The sequence below is a fragment of the Gigantopelta aegis genome, chromosome 9 (genome assembly GCF_016097555.1).
Source record: "Gigantopelta aegis isolate Gae_Host chromosome 9, Gae_host_genome, whole genome shotgun sequence".
Classification (NCBI taxonomy): Eukaryota; Metazoa; Mollusca; class Gastropoda; order Neomphalida; family Peltospiridae; genus Gigantopelta; species Gigantopelta aegis.
This window is the reverse complement of record NC_054707.1, coordinates 17,403,449-17,425,146: the sequence shown is the minus strand read 5'-3', so window position 1 is coordinate 17,425,146 and position 21,698 is coordinate 17,403,449. Positions and strand designations below refer to the sequence as shown.

The 21,698-nt window shown below is 39.3% G+C and overlaps 1 protein-coding gene across 1 annotated transcript in view; it reads right to left on the bottom strand.

Annotated features, from left to right (window-relative positions):
- Positions 1 to 2,521: 2,521 nt before the first annotated feature.
- LOC121381479 (vesicular glutamate transporter 3-like) overlaps positions 2,522 to 21,698 on the bottom strand; it is a 164,530-nt gene continuing 145,353 nt past the window's right edge. Inside the window, exon 11 of the mRNA XM_041510797.1 lies at positions 2,522 to 2,652. Coding sequence (XP_041366731.1) covers positions 2,522 to 2,652 — 131 coding nt within the window. The remainder of the gene's footprint in view (positions 2,653 to 21,698) is intronic.

Sequence of the window (21,698 nt, the reverse complement as noted above, 5' to 3'; positions counted from 1 at the left end):
GACACGCGTATTTTCCAACATGCCCGGCATGCAGTGTATTAGGGACACAAATCCCTGATGATCGATGCCAATGACACAGACATTGTAGTCATAGCCACTTCTGTTATGCCCGCTTTGATGCAACTTGGTCTTGAGAAAATGTGGGTGACTTTCGGCAAAGGAGAGAAGACGAGATGGATTCCAATACATGAGGTGGTTTCGGCCATAGGACCAGAGAAAACACGTGGTATCCTGTTCTTCCATGCTTTCACCGTGTGTGATGTTGTGTCAGCCTTCCATGGCAAAGCAAAGAAGTCTGCCTGGCAAACATGGGACGTGTGTGACGAGTTCTCAAGCACATTTGCGAAACTCAGCCAATGCCCCTCTGCTGTGGAGGATAGTGACCTGCAAGCTCTGGAGAGATTTGTGGTGCTAATGTATGACAGGTCCAGCGATGTAACAACTGTAAATGAGGCAAGTCTTAATCTCTTTGCCAAAAAGCAAAAACCATATGACTCAAAAACACCAACTCAAGCAGCACTCAAAGAGCATGCCAAACGTGCTTCTTATGAGGCCGGACACGTGTGGGGACAGACATTGATGCGACAGCCAGAAACGACCAGCGCATCCGACTGGGGGATGGATCAAACAGGGCGAGGAGTGGAATATCTTCTGGATTCCTCTTGCAGCTATTGCGAAGAATTGTCAGGAGTGGCCAAATGTGGGTGCACCAAGGCATGTACTGGAAGGTGCAAGTGCTACAGCTATGGACTCAGTTGCACAGGTCTATGTAGTTGCCACTGCCAGGCCTAGATGGGCACAATATGGGCAATATATGACGGATATCAGGAATGACACTTTACTGCATCTCATGCATGAAAAAAAGAGGTTTCATTGCATTACAAAGAGACAGATTTCGAAGAAGGACACTTCCTGACGATTGTGGTACGTTGTTTAAGGATCAAATAATCATTATACATTCTTTTTGATGGCACCATTGGTTTCAGCATAGTCTAAAACATACGAAACGACACCAAAACCTCCTTAATCGGACAACCCAATCAATTTCTATGAGAAAAGGTATAATTTAAAGATACAAATGGCCGCCATCTTTGAAAATGGCCGCCATTTTGAAATTTCAAGTGGCTAGGACCGTTTTCTTGTCAAGTGACCCATGGATACTTCTCATGACAATTTGCATGCTTGTATCACCAACTGAACGATTCTGTGCAAAAATCCTCTTATCCGCTCTACTATATGCAATAGCTTTGAGTAGGGACTGTTCCAGTAATAATCACAGAGTTGATTGAAAAAAATTCTTAAATATTGCAGCAAACTCAGGAATGTCCCTTTAAGAAAACAATTGAATATCTGCACAAAGCCACGTTTTGTCAATCTGTTTAAAGCAATGTTTGTCAAACTAATTACACAGATTGCCCTATATTTCAAGCGCACGAGACCACATCGTTTATTAATGATAATTAAATTGTAAATTAAATAGTACACTAAACGGGTTTAAACTAAACTAGTTCTATCAGAGGTCGGCTATTGTCGGAAATTTCTGTCGTATACAATAGCTTTGAGTAGGGACTGTTCCAGTAATAATCACAGAGTTGATAGGAAAAAAAGAGGTTTTTTTTTGGTTCATAGTAAATTACTTGAAAAAAGGTGTTCTGAAAGACAATATGCTCGTCAGGGGCGGAACCAGGAAATAGTTTTCGGGTGGGGAGGCGAACTAATTGTTAAAGGGTACATGGATCAACTCTTCACAAGGGTATCCAAATGAAAAAACCCAAATAAATTTAAAAAAAATAAAAGAGGAAAAAAGAGGCAGTTAAATATTTTTTAAAATAACGGGATCCTCTGATTCACCCTAACTTCCCTCCCTTGCCCATGTGGGCATTGAAAAGACGGACACGTTCAAGAATCAAAGAATTCAATAATAAAATTAAATATTTTTGCTTTAGTGCAGTAATATCGATCACGTTGTGTATGTTATTCACAAACAAATGTAAAACTAACTATTCGACTAAACTACCTTTGCATTTTGCGACTAAACTACCTTTGCATTTTGCGACTAAACTGTCTTTGCATTTTGCGACTAAACTACTTTTGCATTTTGCAATTAAACTGCCTTTGCATTTTGCGTTTAAGCTGCCTTTGCATTTTGCGACTAAGCTAGCTTTGCATTTTGCGACTAAACTACCTTTGCATTTTGCAGCTAAACTGTTTTTGCATTTTGCGACTGAACTGCCTTTGCACTTTGCATTTTGCAACTAAACTGCCTTTGCATTTCAACCCAATAGCCGATCTTTATTTTTTGTGCTGGGGTGTCGTTAAACATTGATTGATTGATTACTTGATTACTTGATTGATTTATTCATGCATTTGCATGTTCTCTTTCTGGGACAGAATGATACGCTCGTTTAAACATCCATATGATTTGCAGCTGAAATTGAATATGCTAGGACTTGGTGAACGCTAACAAATGGTTGACGTGTTGACGATTGAAGCAGTCATGAAAATCTCCTTAGCGTAGCCGCTAAGTCGCTGGTGACAGGTGGTCATTGCCTAGTCCTCTCAGGAACAACATTCCTCGCTCGGCAATCAATCGACGCATTATTCGTTGAAAACAACACCGTCTGTGTTCTAGTCTTTCCATCACCACTACAACTACAACATCAAGAACAACAACATCATCAACAACAACAACATTAACAACAACAACAACTACTACAACTACTACTGCTGCTACTGCTGCTGCCATTACTACTACTACTACTATTACTACTACTACAACTACTACCACAACTACAGCTACTACTACTATTACTACCACTACTACTACTACTACTACTACTACAGCTACTACTACTACTACTACAACTACAGCTACTACTACTACTACTACTACTACACTACCAGTAGTACTAGCTACAACTACAACAACAACAACTACTACTGCTGCTGCAGCTACTACTACTACTACCACTACAACTACCACTAGTACCACCACCACCACCTCAACAACCACCACCACCACTACCACCACAACCACCACCACCACAACCACCACCACTTTTTTTTTTTTTAGGTATTCCGCGAGTAGATCTCATGTTGGAAATCTCAAAGGATTTAGTAGAATTCTGATGCCGCCACTTAACTCATTACGAAGCTATGTGAGCAAGTAATTTCACCGTAACCGACGTTGATTATAAAACATTTTTTTTTTTTTAATATCACGGCCCGTGCTTATAAAACTTTTAGTCCAGACTCAGTCTCTAATGACGTCACTCGCATACAATATGTATGGCGTTGTTTTGACATTAGTGTCTCAGACTCTGTCTCTAATGACGTCACTCGCATACAATTTGTATGGCGTTTGTTATGACATTAGTGTCTCAGACTCTATTACAGTCTCGAGTCTAGACTCTAAACGTTTTATAAGCACCAGGCCAGGTGTCTATACGATGCTCGCTATAGTATCCAAGCATTTTTTGCTATTAGGTTCATACACGGTAACTGTAAACTACGTAACGCTGCAGTATAATTTTCTCCAGACTACTTTAACTGTTCAAGTATCTATAGCGGTAATTTTTAATTTATTGTGACTGACGTTATCAAACTGTGTTGGATTTTTTGTAAAGTCAATGACTACCATTTAAATAGCCACCTAAGTTTACTTAAGGTAGTACATTTCAGTGTTTTTGTCAGAAGGTAAAACGGGTATGGCGCCATACCCAAATTGTTGTACAGATATAATTCTTTTAGTTAATCTTTTAACAAAATTAATTACTCTTACCATTACTTTATGACCGGCCTCGGTGGCGTAGTGGTTAAGCCATCGGACTACAGGCTGGTAGGTACAGGTTCGCAGCCCGGTACCGGCTCCAACCCAGAGCGAGTTCTTAAGGGCTCAATGGGTAGGTGTAAGGCCACTACACCCTCTTCTCTCTCACTAACTACTAACCAACTAACAATTAACCTTCTGTCCTGGACAGACAGCCCAGATAGCTGAGGTGTGTGCCCAGGACAGCGTGCTTGAACCTTAATTGGATATAAGCACGAAAATAAGTTGAAGTGAATGAAATTACTTTATGATTTTCTTAACCTAAACTTAACTCATTTTCTTTCTTAAGGCTACCCCCCTTACCCCCCGTTGACTGTGGATGCATTCAATTCCATAGCACCATACCCAAAAGTTTCTTTCTGGCAGAAACACTGCATTTGTGTATATGAATTTGTTACGCCAACATTAAGTGACTTTTGGTAATCTAATATGAACCTAACAGAAAGAAATGCTTGGTGACACTACCATATTTGTTTCTGGGGGTAAATAAACGTATTATTTTTTTTAAAGAAATGGTTGGTTACAACAGTGACCGAAATGGGGATATTTGAAATTCAGAAATTGCATGAAAATATAACATCACTTATTGTGGAATTTCTTTTCTGAGCTTTTGAGATACACATATGTACTAAAATAATGGCGATGACAATGATCTGTTGCATCAAGGCCTATCATTTGCTAGCAAAAACACAAGTGTTTATTAAAACTGTAGTTGTGTTTGTGTTTTGCATTAGTAAAACATGTCATAAGATTTGGTGTTGAGTGGTGTGACACTTCGGTGTGTTTTGGGAAGAAACGACACCACTGGGGCACATTAATTAATTAATCATCGGCTATTGGATATCAAACATTTGGTAATTCTGACTCGTAGTCATCAGAGGAAACCCGCTACATTTTTCCTAATTTTGCAAGGGATCTTCTATATGCACTTTCCCACAGACAGGAAAGCACATACCACGGGCTTTGACCAGCTGTGGTGCACTGGTTGGAACGAGAGAAAAACCAATCAGCTGAATGAATCCACCCAGGTGGTTCGATCCTGTGACTCAAGCACTTTCACAGCAATGCATCAAGGTTGCGCTTGGTACTTTAAAGACACAATTATTTATTTTGTTCTTTTCTGACACACGCACGTTTAAATTCATTATTTACTTATCCAAGCATACTATTATCCTGTTCAATTATTTAGACCCAAAGTTTTTTGCAAATGTTACGTTTATTTCCTATTCGATATTTGTTTTCTTTGCATTTACATGAAAACAAACCCAAACCGCGACAGGTTTTTTTTATACAAATCATCATATAAAATGCACGAAGTTGACTTAATTCCACTTTTTAAAAATCTCTGTGTCGTTTGAATGCACGTTATTTCGCCTATAAATAACTAAGGTCATTTGCATATCAAAACATTGGGATCTGAGGCTACGTGAAGGCCATTATAGCTTGTTTCACTAAATCAAGGTTATTATTGTTTTGCAGTGTGTAACAGCATTGTCTAATCTTTCCGTTAAACGTAGATGTAAACAAACAGAACATGTAACCCCTTCTTGTAGGTGCATTATATTTAATAAATTTAGCTAATGTATTATGCATTTTTATTTTATTATATCAATTATATATTAGCATACCATACCTAACCTAACACAACTGAGGTGTAGCACAGTAATAAACACAAATCACCTCACACACCGCAGGAATGTGCTTTCCAAATTTATAAATAAATTTAATGCAGGGCCGGACCCAGAAGACCAAGGGGGGGGGGGGGGGGAATGTCAAAGGCCACCAACATCAAATAATAATAAAAATGTTATTTAATTTGCCTCTAAATTGGGAACTCATACGTATATATATATATATATATATATATATATATATATATATATATATATATATATATATATATATATATATATATATATATAGTATTTAGGGTGGTGCTAGGGGCTGGGGTTTGGGGGTGGGGTGTTACATTTGTAATGCGAAAAACCAAAGGGCTATTGTTCGGACTCGTATGGGTTCAACCTCTTTTTCATCCCGCAGACACAGCCCTGAATGTTCAAAATACGATAGCATTGCTTGGTCAATAACATCATTATTTCGATCTATGACTGCACGTGCTATTGTAGCAATGTGTAAACCACGTAAAATACAAGTTAGGTAGGGTATATAAATTCATTGAAAATGTATTAGTCGACATTCTTGTTATTGTTATTTGAGGAAAAATATGGGTAAATCGAAAAACACTTCAGTTGATGTAAAATCGTGTATTAAGAACGTTTTCGATTATTTTGAAGATGAATATCAGCGCGGTAGACCTAGGTATGCTTCTTATCGAATTGTCGATCGAGTTTCCGCTGCACTTAAAGTTTCGGTTTCAACAGTAAAAAGAACTGTGAAAAATCTAAGCTCTACGAATCCAAGCACAGAAATCACTGTTAAAAAATGCGACCGAAAACAGAAAGATGTTATTAGACGACGAGTATACAGATTTTATAGAGAGGGCGAATTACCTACATTACATAAGATTAACGTGGCTTTAGGGGAGGAATGTGGAATCAACATATCCATATCAACTTTACGAAGAACACTCCATGACCTCGATTTTAAATACCAACATATGTCTACAACCGGAAAAGTGATTTTTGAGGACGCCAATATATCAGACAGGAGACTGTCCTATCTCCATGAAATATCCAGTTTACGAGAACAGGGGTATTTAATAGTGTATCAAGATGAGACCTGGGTGAATGTCAACCACACAACATCCCACCACTGAATAGATATCCACCCGGGCACAAGTACCGCCAATCACCTGCCGAAATCAGACTCTGCTGGTCGAGTTCCTAAACTCTGTTCGGTGACTGGGAAGGGAAAAAGACTTATTATTTGTCATGCTGGCTGTGATAAATATGGATTGTTAGATGGCTGTGAATTGATCTTTGAGGCTAAAAAAACAGACGGAGACTATCATGGTGAGATGAATCATGACAATTTCATCAAATGGTTTGAAGAACAACTTATGCCTTCTCTACCAGAACCTTCTGTTATCGTCATGGATAACGCAAGCTACCACAACAAATTAACTGAGATTACACGATGTCCTGCACTAAACGCTAAAAGGGAAGAAATTCAGTCGTGGCTACGAAACAAAAATATACCTTTTGAGAGTAACATGACAAAGCCAGTTCTTTATGAACTTGTGAAAAGTAACAAATGTGCAAAGCAATTTGTTACTGATGATATTGCTGAACGCCATGGGCACTTGTGTCTAAGACTGCCACCAAGACATTCTGAACTCAATCCGATAGAACTGATCCGGAGTCAAGTCAAAGGGCACATAGCTCGTCATAATGATGGTAAAATGACCACGGTGCGGAGAGAACTTGCACATGCATTGAACTCTGTCACACCTACACACTTCTCTGACGCAGTTAAACATGTAATAAAGATCGAAGAAGATTTTAGAAAACAAAATAGTTTTATAAGAAATAAAATACCCCCTGTGATAGTCCCCCTTAACGAAGATAGTGATGAAGAAATGAGTTCGTCGACTGATTAAGTTATTTCTCCATACCCATCAGGAATATTACTTTAATGTATGCATGAACTCTTTAACACCAAAAACAGTTTATTTCCATATCATTCACTATCAAACAACCTAACAACCTATAAACTAATCGACCATAAATGCATATAGACTACTCATACATACGAGAGAAATGTTTATTTAACGACACACTCAACGCATTTGATATACGTTTATGTCGCGTCAGACAAAACGGTAAAGGAGCATTATGGCAGTGAGAAAGAAACTCGTTACCGCCACATGGGCCACTGTTTCCGATAAGCAATTTTGATAAGCAATAAGGGACGTTTTATATGCACCATCCCATAGACAGGATAGCACATACCACAGCCTTTATACATCAGTTGTAGTGCACAGGCTGGAACTAGACACAACCCAATGGGTCCACCATGTGGGATCGATCAGTCGACCTACCATGAGCGAACGCTTTACCTCTGAGCTACGTCTCGCTCCATATACAAAAGAAGCCTTAAGTGGGGTTGGGGTTGTGCAGAGGGTCACACCTCCACCAATCGCATGCATACCATATTCTTCTCTCTCTCTCTCTCTCTCCCTATAACCATATAACCATAGATTAAAATATGTTGAGTGTGTCGTTACATAAATGACGTCTCTCTCTCTCTCTCTCTCTCTCTCTCTCTCTCTCTCTCTCTCTCTCTCTCTCTCTCTCTCTCTCTCTCTCTCTCTCTCTCTCTCTCTCTCTCCTTCGGCACGCGCGCTTGTGTATTCCACAATATAATTATAATATTTGATACATATTTTTTTTTCAAACTGAGGTTTTGTCACTTGAACTCCCCACCTGAATCCGCGCCTGCTTCATGTTTACAGATATTTTCTTAAATATAGGTCATACTACGATTTGTGCGGATAGGACGATAGAACCGAACATTAGTTTGAAACGCACTATAGAATGATGCTTTTGATATGCAAATGACCTTAGTTATTTATAGGCGAAATAACCTGCATTCAAACGACACAGAGATTTTTAAAAAGTGGAATTAAGTCAACTTCGTGCATTTTATATGATGATTTGTATATAAAACCTGTCGGGGTTTGGGTTTGTTTTCATGTAAATGCAAAGAAAACAAATATCGAATAGGAAATAAACGTAACATTTGCAAAAAACTTTGGGTCTAAATAATTGAACAGGATAATAGTAAACATACTGCTTGTATACTGAACCCCCCCCCCCCCCCCCCCCAACCCCTGCAAATTAGGGTTGTGATTAGGTTGTAATTAAAATTGGTTTACTTGCTTACAAACGATCAAATTTTGGAAATAATAAACAGTATATCAATTTATAATTCTCCTGAATTTCAATGTGTTAATTACTTTTCAAAAACTTAAATTAACTTAAAAATTGAATATTACAATTATGTTTCTTTTGGGTTTCAGCATATTGTGCATTTTATATTTATTTATTTATTTTTAAAAAAACTCTCCTTTTTGGGGGTGGGGGTGGGGGTGGAGGGGAGGCATACGTATTAAGGTTTTTAAAATGGCCTACTTCCACGACACCATATGACTTTGAATGCGATTTACAAATGGATTTGCCGTTAATGAAAATTCCAGACACATATCGCCATTTTCTTGCAGTGTGATTGACTCAGACAGTAAAAGGCTGTCACTTACAGATTACGTTTTCTTCACTTGTACATGCAAGCCATTTGCATAGAAATTAGGTCACGCGGTGAGAGAAAAAGATTTAAAAAAAGAGAAAGATTTTAAGTAGAAAAGTCGCGGATGGTTTAGGTTGCACACATGTATTTCAATACAATTTCTTTATCAGAATACATTTTATGAAAATTTACAACAATGAAAGGGCTACGATGCTTCCTTTTTGTTTTTTAAAGTACCGTCGCCTGCTTACTATCTTGCAAAAAAATCCACCAGAACATGTTGACCATAAAAACTTTGAGTTATTCACCCTTAATCCAGAATACCACCTCATTTTCCTATTATTTTAGTTGCAGCATACCACAGCAAAGGTGTTATCATTTAGTAATAAAAAATAACAAGTAACTTCAAACCACTGGGTTTACTACAGAGGTCAAGCTACATATATATATATATATATATATATATATATATATATATATATATATATATATATATATATATATATATATATATACTCTTCAAAAAAAGAAACGCAAAAGGGTACAAATGGGTTATAACTCCGATTTTATGTTTCCTACCGGTTCATGCTTTGTGAATATAAGGTCATTGCATGTCCCAAACACATTCCCACGGTTACGTTCGATAAAACGCAGCTACTGTACAATAAAGTTCCAAAAATGTGAATATTCGCAAAAAACGCAGCCACGTGCAAACCATGTCACCACTGCACGTGCGTTGTCTGCACGTGCAACATGAACACCGACAGTATAAAAGTGCAGGGTGTTCGCTTGCCTGGCCTCTGTATCTGGCCGACAGTTGTGACAATCCAGGACATGCCACGTCTCAGTGAACCGCAGAGAAACAATGCCATCGGCCGACTAGACGCAGGCGAATCCAGAACGGCCGTTGCCAGGGCATTCCATGTGTCCCCAAGCATCATCTCCAGACTGTGGGACCGTTACCAGCAACATGGATCAACACGTGACCTCCCTAGATCCGGTCGACCACGGGTCACTACCCCCGGGCAGGACCGCTACATCCGGGTACGCCACCTTCGGGAACGATTGACTACTGCCACCTCCACAGCCGCAGCAATACCAGGTTTGCGCAGGATATCCGACCAGACCGTACGGAACCGCCTACGTGAGGTAGGAATTCGTGCCAGACGTCCAGTTCGAGGTGTCATCTTAACACCACAACACCGTCGACTCCGACTGCAGTAGTGCCAGATTCATCGACAATGGCCTCAACTGCGATGGAGACAGGTGTGGTTCAGTGACGAGTCCCGATTTCTGCTCCGACGTCATGATGGAAGATGTCGCGTGTATAGACGTCGTGGTGAACGTTATGCGGCAAACTGCGTGCAGGAAGTGGACAGATTCGGCGGGGGTAGTGTCATGGTGTGGGCAGCCATCTCACACACTGGCAGAACTGACCTGGTCCACGTGCAGGGCAACCTGAATGCACAGGGCTACACTGACCAGATCCTCCGGCCACACATCGTTCCAGTTATGGCCAACGCCAACGCAGTGTTCCAACATGACAACGCCAGGCCTCACACAGCACGTCTCACAACGGCTTTCCTACAGAACAACAACATTAATGTCCTTCCTTGGCCATCGATATCACCGGATTTGAACCCAATTGAGAATCTATGGGACGAGTTGGACCGACGCCTCCGACAGCGACAACCACAGCCCCAGACCCTGTCCGAGCTGGCAGCAGCCTTGCAGGCCGAGTGGGCCACCATCCCCCGGGACGTCATCCGTACTCTGGTTGCTTCAATGGGCAGGCGGTGCCAGGCAGTTGTCAACACACGCGGAGGCCACACCCGGTATTGACTCCAGATGACCTTGACCTTGGTGGTGTGTCCTATCACTTACTCACAATGGACTAGAGTGAATTGTGAACAATCCTGCAACATTTGGTAATTATCGGACTCACCATTCAATAATTAAATCAATTCTCCAAATGTTACGACAATGTGGTTTTGCGTTTCTTCTTTTGAAGAGTATATATACTCACGGAAAACAGTTCCTGTGCATGATTAAAATTTCAGTAGGATTTATATTTTTAAAATTTTAAAATGTACTAAATGTACTATTTATCTGTTAAAAGTACGGTGATCCCCTCTTGCCTTCTGAACCTGAAGTACTGTTTACACAATGTTTGGTGAGCCGTTGATGACGATGTAACAGAACAATGTACTGATGTACGGCCATGGTCGTACTTTATTATCACCTAATCGGTTTCGTTCAATTCTTCCACTGATTGGCCTTAACTCAGAGATGCATTAGGATGTTAAACGTACCATTTCATAATGATTCCATATGTATACCCGCTTAATACTGACGATTTGCTGACGTGGTGTCACGTGTCGACTCCCTAAACATGGAAGATCCCTAGTACCCCTAAACTGTCGAGAACATCTCCGCAGATATTGCATAGTGTTCTGATGAACACCAATGAATACCAAAATTACTAGCAACAGCGTTTGTGCCATTCTAACCTCAGTCATACCCATCGTTCGAAGGAGTCCATTTTCTGGGAAGCGTGACATCACTGACGACGATCAGATACCAACAAAAATGTTTTTCTGAGTGATGAGAATCCATACAATAGTTTTAAAGTCCAATAATAAGAAAAATGTCGTCAAACAGGAGCACGTGACAAAGAATGCTAGTAATGCAATTTGTGGTCACAAAACATGAATAGTTCATGCAATTGACAGGACACCGCAGGAATATCGACGGGAGTGGTTACACGTTCATTTACTGAAATTTTTATGACCAGATTTCAAGTAAATTATATTCTATATGCAATTATTTGGTGCACGGGAACTATATATAATGTTTAATGGAGACATATTTTCTAAACTGGACTGTATTAGGCAGCTCTGACGAAACGGTGCATGCCGATGTGCTGCCTTCGGTAATAACAGCCGTAGACAATTCAATCTATGGTTATTAGTTAAAATGTGTTTTGGTTAACGACGCGCTACATTTAGCAGCAAAGGATTTTATTTATGTACTTTGCCGCAGACTGGGCAGCACGTATTACGTCTGTTGTCATACCAGTCTATATGTTACAGTTAATCTGTGTAATCGGGTAATGTGTATATAGAAAATAGTACATGAGTGGCCGTTAGATACCATTTATCTCACAACGAGTTGTTTATATGGAGATTAATACATGAGTTACCGTTAGATACCATTTATCTCACAACGAGTTGTTTTAAAATGTATCTAACGAGCGAAAGCGAGTTTGATACGTTTTTAAACAACGAGTTGTGAGAAAAATGGTATCTAACGGACACGAATGTATTATTCTGTTTCTTACATATCCTCAAAACCCCGGTTTTAAGCAAATTTTAACATCTTTTGCGACAAAAAGTTATTTACAGCCGTTGCACTTGCAGCTAACATACGCGTCACAGACACATGACTGTCAGGTTAACTATACGTCACAGTGTAATCGATGTCCATTGTGTAGTTTTTCATCGGATATATGGCATTGGTGACCTGAGCCCCGTTCCACGAAGCGATCTTAGCCCTAAGATCACCTTAAGTGCATAACTACCTTATGTAGTTAAGGTGATCGTAGCAGCCAGTCGTATGTCTTGAAATTGTTAACACACGTACGTGTGTACAGGGTATGTGTTATCACAAATAACGCATGGTGTTCTCACCAACGGGTGTGTAAGAATATACATATTACCTGATTATATAGATTAACTGTTTGGGACGACAACAAATGTTCTTGTATTATATAATTGTCATGTTACAAATAATGAATAATTCAAATAATGATATTAGAAACTGCTTAGGTATTTTTAGTTTGTTTGATTCTTGTTTAATGCGCGGTCGGTTTCGGATCGAAACCCGTTGGTGGTCCCATTGGACTATTTCTCGTTCCAGCAAGTGCACTACGACTGGTATATCAAAGGCCGTGGTATGTACTACCATGTCTGGGGGATGGTGCATATAAAATATCTCTTGCTGCTAATCGAAAAGAGAGCCCATCAAGTGGCGACAGCGGGTTTCCTCTCTCAATATCTGTGTGGTCCTTAACCATATGTCCGACGCCATATAACCATAAATAATGTGTTGAGTGTGTCGTTAAATAAACATTTCTTTCTATATGTCAAAATTACCAAATGCTTGACATCCATTTGACGACCAATAGCCGATGATTAAAAAATCAATGTGCTCTAGTGGTATCGTTAAACAAAACAAACTTTATTTCCCTGCTGTGTCTGAAAGAAAGAAAGAAATGTTTTATTTAACGACGGACTCAACACATTTTATTTACGGTTATATGGCATCAGACATATGGTTAAGGACCACACAGATTTTGAGAGGAAACCCGCTGTCGCCACTACATGGGCTACTCTTCCGTTTAGCAGCAAGGGATCTTTTATCTGCGCTTCCCACAGGCAGGATAACACAAACCATGGCCTTTGTTGAACCAGTTATGGATCACTGGCCGGTGCAAGTGGTTTACACCTACCCACTGAGCCTTGCGGAGCACTCACTCAGAGTTTGGAGTCGGTATCTGGATTAAAAATCCCATGCCTCGACTGGGATCCGAACCCAGTACCTACCAGCCTGTAGACCGATGGCCTACCACGACGCGACAGAGGCCGGTCCTGCTGTATCTGAGCCAGTATGTCCTGTGCTTACACTGTTATGGAAACGAAAGAAAACGAAAGGAATGTTTGTGTGAGACCATATCAGTTCTTTGTTTTATCAGCCTTTGTTGGCATCTTTGGTAATTTTCTAGGATCTGTTTCCATTGGTTGGCCCATTGGTTGGCCCATTGGGTCATTTCTCGTTCCAGCCGGTTCTCCACAACTGGTGTAATAACGGCCGTTGTATCCCGCCCACTGCCCCCCCCCCCCTTTTTTTTACTCCTTTAAATTCCATCTCATTTTTCCCAATCTGGCAACCTTTCATATCTTTCAACTTTTTTCGCTGTCCACCTCCACATCCCATTCCTTGTCTCTCCAACCGCGATAGGTGCTTGTCTCTTGTGGTTGTATGTGCTACACACCTGTCATTCCCATCAGCTTAGCTGTGGGCTTAGTCTGATCACTTCGGCGAATTTTTAGTAGTTAATTCTGGCATTATTAAGAGGCACTTCTAACCACCTACTATGCTCCCCTACTACCAGCGGTCGTTAGTTAGTGCCGTGGGTCAGACCAGCTTTATTAGCAGCAGAGGACGAGGATGCCAGGTGGGTGCATGGAAGTACACAGAGACTGCACCCGTGGAGGACGTTGAGACAGGTAGGCGATGATGTAGACAGCCCAGAAGACAGAGTCGGCGGAAACTGACAGAAAGGGTTGAAACAGATTGAAATCGTAGGAGAAATTGAAAAGTTTTTTTTTTTATGTTAAGATAATGAGAATGGTAGGCAGAGGGTGATAGACGAGAAAGATGAATGAATGTGTGATCCAGCTTTGACGGGATTTGAACCACTGTCGTCAGCTTGGTTGTCCAGCAGCTTATCCACTAGACGGTCGTTGTATTTACTGTCCGGTCTGTGGGATGGTGCATATAAAAGATACCTTGCTGCTAATTGATAGGAGTGGCCCATGTAGTGGCCACAGGGAATTTGTTTTAAATCTCGTTATCTGCATTGTCCTTCGCGATATGTTTGACACCATATAACCGTTCAAATGTGATGAGGCAACTCACCGCCATTTGTCGTGTCATTGCTTGTCACAGCTTAATATTTCTTCTAGAGCACATTTATTTATTGATAATCGATTATTGGATGTCAAACTTTTGGTAATTTCGATACATAGTTTTAGAGAGGAAACTTGCTACATGTTTCCAATAGTAGCAAGGAATCTTTTATATGCACCATTCCACAGACATAATATCACATATTACGGCCTTTGGTATACCAGTCGTGGTACACTGGCTGGAGCGAGAAATAACCCAATGGGTTCACCGACGGGGATTGATCCTAGACCGACCGCGCATCAAGCGGGCGCTTTACCACTGGCTACATCCCACCCTCAGGTTAACGCAGTCTGGTTTTGGAAATAGTTCCTCATTAAAAAACATACTACAAAATTGTGATATGCTTTTTAAAATCTTTCTTTGATGATTACATGTAGGTTGACCTCTGTAGTATTTAAATAACCCGTTGGTTTGAAGTAACTTGTTATATGTAGTACTAACTGATAACAACTGTGCAAGTGGTATACTGCCACTTGTATAACAACAACACGAGGCGGTGCCCAGGCATGGGGGCTGTTAAGTGAAACATATAGTGGTCGACCTATGTTGATTTTATGCACGGTATCTGTCAGTTGTTAGCACTCCCTAAAATAGTAGTCACACGACCCTATCGATAGTGTATTTTTCACATAATATATTCTGACATAGAAATTGTATTGAATTGCATTTGTAATTAATAGTGTAACCTTGAGTGTCGATAAATAAAGCATTTCCTCCTTCCTTTCATCCCTCTATGGTAATTTCAACACATAACCTACTTTTTCCGAATAGCAGCATTGCATACCTATATGTATTAATATCCACGGACAATGACAGCACATACCATACATTATATTTTGTTTGGTATATAGCAATAAGCTCGCAGCAGTTCGAATCTGGTATATTGTGAACTTCGCTAAATGAGGTTTAAAATCTAAGTTAGGCTTTCCGTATGTATTGTGCAGAGTGACAGGGAGATAGATGTAGACGGAGGGACCGGACAGACTGACAGACAGACAGACAGACATACACACAGAGAGAGGGAGAGGGAGAGGGAGTGGGCGAGGGAGAGGGAGAGAGAGAGAGAGAGAGAGAGAGAGAGAGAGAGAGAGAGAGAGAGAGAGAGAGAGAGAGAGAGAGAGAGAGAGAGAGAGAGAGAGAGAGAGAGAGAGAGAGAGAGAGGAGAGACAGATATGTAAAATATGTAGTTTATTTTATTTGTATGTGTGCATGCGCGAGTGCGTGCTTGCGTATGTGCTCGTCTGTATCTGCCTGGTCTTGTGTAGTGTGTGTGTGTGTGTGTGTGTGTGTGTGTTTTAACACGCCCAAATGAACACCATGGAAACGCCCCTAACCATAAGCGTACAGGCTTCCATTTTTGTAGGGAGGGGGGGGGGGGGGGGGGCAGGCTGGCTTTTGCCCAAATTTAACGAAAATGCCCGAATCTGGATAACAACATTAAATTTTATTCCTATTACACATGTACTACCAAACCGCTATACAGGGTTGTAAACGAATCACTACACATTTTTACTTTGATTACAACTAATTTTAAGGGTAGAATGATGGAAATACATGGTAAAAAGGTCTTAGGTCAGCCCATTTTGCCCGAATATCTCTATAAGTTTTGCCCGAATTTGAGATTTTGCACTAGCACTAGTGGCGAGGTTGTCCCCCCCCCCCCCCCCCCCCCCCCTCCGCCTGCTCCCTGTCTCGTACGCTTATGGCCCTAACAATTAGCGTCTCTTTACATATCACTGATTCATTGTACTTCATTAACACAAGTAGTTTAGCGGAATGTTGACATTCGATATTAATACAACATTGCGATTGATTTCCACAACATTCGGACGAACGCGGTCTAGTCTCACCGGAAACCAGGCAACGCATGCGTGCATTGTTGTCAGAGGCATCGCGGATTAATTTCCACTGTGCCTCGCTCGACAAACTAGTCGCTGTTAAAACAAACAATACATATAATAAAAAAAAGGAAAAAAAAAAAGAAGAAGAAAAACAACAACAACAGAAACACAAAACATACACGCCTTTCGACTCTTGCTTAATTAGTAGGAATTTATTTATATCGATCGATGAACATTTGATGAAGATCGCTTCTGCAGCGAACGAGATTTAACATCAGCAAACAACATATCCATTAGATACAGTCAACACAGCGGATCAAGACAATTCACATCTCTAACAGTATTGACACAAATTACAGTCCAAATAAATTAGGTTTCCACGAAGAAACAACGCTATCAATTGCTATACATGTATTAAACACAAAGTGAGTATTTGAACGAATAACGCCAATCACAAAATATCACAGGCGTGGGAGCCACGCGTTTGTGTAAACAGACACCAACGCACAATTTGTCACAGTCATACTCGCTAGCATACAAACCTCGCACACGCATGACAGGCGGATCAAAATATAACACTCCATAACAGATTTATAAGTAAACACGCTATTTATATAGTTAGGTAAAGCCTAATTAAAAAATAATAATAATAATAAATGTGTGTTTCTGGGAATGTGTCGAAAACAATAAGTAAGTAGGTTGACTTTTTAAAATTCTTGTTATTTTTTATATTTTTTTTACTACAACCACGCCTACGGGTCCATGTAGTTCACTATGTATTCTTTTCGCCTACATATTAAAAAAAAAAAAAATCGAAAAGAAAAATAATACATCGAAAAACAAATTAGGGTCGTCCCTTTTTTTTCAAGATAAGGTCAGGTTCCCCGAAACACACAGATATATTTTAGGCCTAAATGTATTCAATTGATTCCCTTTTGTCCAATGGTAAACAGTTAAACTGTCCCTCTAGAATTTTCTTTCTTTCTTAAATTATGTTCGTGCTTATATCCAGTTACGGTTGAAGCACGCTGTCCTGGGCACATACACCTCAGCCATCTGATCTGTCTGTCCAGGACAGTGGGTTATTTGTTAGTGAGAGAGAATAGGGTGTAGTTACACCTACCAATTGAGTCGTTAAACCTTGCTCTGGGTGGCAGCCGGTAGCGGGCTGCGAACCCTGTACCTACCAGCCTTATGTCCGATGGCTTAACCACGACACCACCGAGGCCGATCTCTAGAATTTGTATTTTGTCTGCCTTGCGTTCCCTGCATATAGTTAGCTCCCTAGGGTCTTGTGGGATAAAATTAAGTCCACGTATCCCATATAATATATAGATAATTACTCCATGTTACCTGGTATACTGCCATAATATACAATTAATTACCCTGTACTCCATGATATACAATTAAATACGTTTTGCCCTTAGTATAATATCATGATATATACTTAATAACCTTATGACGTCTGAAATGCAATTAAATCTTCTACATCCCCTGGTATACTGTCCATGATATACACTTGATAACCTGTATTTCCTAGTTTACAGTTAAATCCATTTAGACTCCTAGGACAATATACACTATACAATTCATTCCCCTGCGTCCCCTACCACACAATTACACCCCCCCCCCCCCCCCCCCCCCCCCGCCCCCCCGTTTACCCGGTTAAATTGCAAAAATATGCTTCTGGTTGCAGTGGGGACCAATAGGTTAGCTTAGTTTCCATAAAATTTTTTTTAGAAACAGCCGCACACCAATTACATTTTTATGGGAACATGATCGTAGACCGTCTGCGACTGATCAGAAACATGATATTTCCGTCTATTTTGCGGCCTATCACATATTTACGGGAATCAAGCTTTAAGGATTTAATACAATTTATTAATACTATTAAAAACCAGAGAACTGCTGTTTAAAAAAAAAAAATATATATACATTTTGGCTGTAATGAGCAGCAGTGTCGTGAAAGTTCGGGTAGCTATGGTAACTGGCCCGTGACTCGGGCCTTGTAAGAGGAGTCCCAGTCCTAAAGAGGGCAGGCCTCAGCCCTGCGATACATAATTATCTTATTCTGTGTTGTTTTACGTGTCACGAAAACAAATTCAGTATTTAACATGTCCCAAAGTCCAAAAATCAAGGCAACATTGGACCGCACGTTTGAATAAACGTGTGTTTCGTTTAAGAATTATTAATTTTTATTATTATTTTTATTTATTTTTTTTGGAGGGGGGGGGGGGGGGTGTGGGGTTATGGGGTGGGTGCAATTAATCCCCCCAACCTCCCGTCTCGTATGGTAGTGTCAACCTCCCCACGCATTATCTACTCCAGGTTTTAATGTGATCCCCCCAACGAGCGGAAGTGCAAATTACTACGACGACGCTTTCGCCAAACGAGAAGTACAAGACGGCATGGGTCTTTTATATCGAAGACGAAGTATCTTTCTGCCCGGCGCTATAATTACAAAGAGCTTTGTCTCGTCGCATCCCGTGCGCAAAGGGTATTAACAGATAGCTGCTCGCCTCCTGTCCGTGGATGTTGCTACAAACGACGCCTCTAAATGAAATTACCCCGTACAATTATCCCCGACATGTAACGCTCAGAGAAAAGTCTTTCGGTGAACCTAGGCGTTAATTATCGAAGAGTGTTACCGACCAGCACCTGATACCGCCGGAGTTGCATTAAAATTTGAACCATGTGACGGTACGGACTTTTCTTCTTTTTCTTTTTCTTTTCTTTTCTCTGTCTTTTTTTTTTTTTTTTTTTTTTTAGCTCAGTATCGATCTCTCCGCTGATGTATTTAGCATGATAGGTTTAAAGATTTATTCTCTTGCAAGAAATGCGATTTGTCGTCGGGCACTGGGCGAGATAATTTCATTTATTTGCGCCTCGTTCAAAGTTGCCCGCGAAGATGGGAATGCGATCAGATTACGCCGTGTCTTCCTTTTGTGAAAATTAAATCCCAAAAGAATTTGTCTAAAATCTTGAATTTATCACAAACAACGCCGTGCGAGTTTAGACAACGACACTAAAATATCACCTCCTTTCGAGACCTCTGCTGACAACCGATTGTCATTCATTTTACACCCAAACGCGACGGAGAAACGTTAAACTGATGTTGGCTTGCCTGTCTTTCGAACCCAGTACACTAAAAGTAAGACCACACTCGGCGTTTTGTCCGTAACAATTTCTCATCACAGTAACGACCGTAACGGAATTACAGAGAATGGACGTAACGGACTAATGGAAAAAACAAAACGACAAAAACTGATACGGCGATGCGAAAAGAGATTGAAATAAAGGAATTTACAAATAATTTTTTGTGACGGGGAAACAGAACATTGATAAAATAGTTAAAGAGAGAGAGAGAGAGAGAGAGAGAGAGAGAGAGAGAGAGAGAGAGAGAGAGAGAGAGAGAGAGAGAGAGAGAGAGAGAGAGGAGAGATTGATGTAACGGACACTATATGGAATTACATAACGTAATGTAACGCACTATCAAACAAAACCGCAATTGATACGACGGCCCAAAAATACGGAAGTAACGAAGTTATAGATATTTGATGAAAGGAAGTTAAATAGAATTGATATAACCGAAACATAATAGCAGAACATGGATATAACGAAGTAAAATATATAATTACTGTAACTGATAATAAAGAAACGATATAAAGGAATTGACATATCCGGTAACAAAATAACGGATCATCTACAATCACACACAATTTTTTGTTAATAATAATTAAAAAATTTGAAATAAAAATAAAAGAAAACCACAACCCCTACCCCAAAACCACTAACAATTCAAAGTTTGTATATATATATATATATATATATATAATATATACACATACACATATACATATATATATATATATATACATATATATATACATATATATATATAATATATATACATACATACATATACATATAGCTTTATATACATATAGCTTTATATATATAATTTATAACAATAACGTAATTGCAATCTCGTCTTCGCGTTTTATTATGTTTCCTAATGCAAAATACAGAGATTGCAGCTTTAAATAAAACAATCCGTGACAAGTTGAACAAATACTGTTAACAAAACTATTAGTGTCCTTGTGTATATGGACTTTGAAAGGATATTCTCAATGAAAAACATAAATACTTACATTTCTTTATAATTAAATTTCCGTTACATTCATTGCATTATAACGTCATCCCTTTGGTCCAGACGTAGCAACAATCGTTACTTAAACTTTGAAAAATCGTTGTCTTAAAATCATCTACTTTAAGAAACATATTAAAAGAAGATAAAACTCAAAGTTTCGTCTGTCAAATATAGACTTCTTCAAGAATATTATACGAAATAATGTAACATTTTAGAACTCATATTTTGATATTATTTAAATATTTAAAAAAATGGAAACCCAGCGTTTTTAAATTCAACAAATCAACCAGTATGTGCATATGAAATATATAAAGGATATTTCATGTTTGCTCGTGAAGTTTGCAATCATATCGAGTGTGATATGATTGCAAACTTCACGAGATGAGATATAAATCATATTTGACAAAAAACCCATGAAATTTTCTATTTATTATATAACTTTTAGCAATTTACCATTATTTTTAAAATGCCTGCAGCAAAATAATTCCGACTTCCTTACAGTGAAGATAACACTTTCTACAGTGACGATAACACATTTGAGAGTGAAATTAGCACTCTAAAATGTGTTATCGTCACTGAGTGACTGATAACACTTTTATTTCACTGATATTTTAAGATATTTCACTAAATGTTATATAATAAAACTTTACATTCTCTCAAAGAAAAATAAATACCACTTTCTATTGCATTTTATTGTTTGATTTATTATGGAGATATGTTGATCAAATATGTGAATTGCACACTAAGACACATACAAATTACTGGGTCTATGTTGGAAGTATTTACTTGTGTATATACATACATTTACATATTCAAACGTCCTTGACCTTTTATATTACCGATCGGGCGATAATTAACTTTTTTTCTTATTTACATATATCTATGGGAATGGTCGGTAGCGGAATATAATAATTATAAAAAA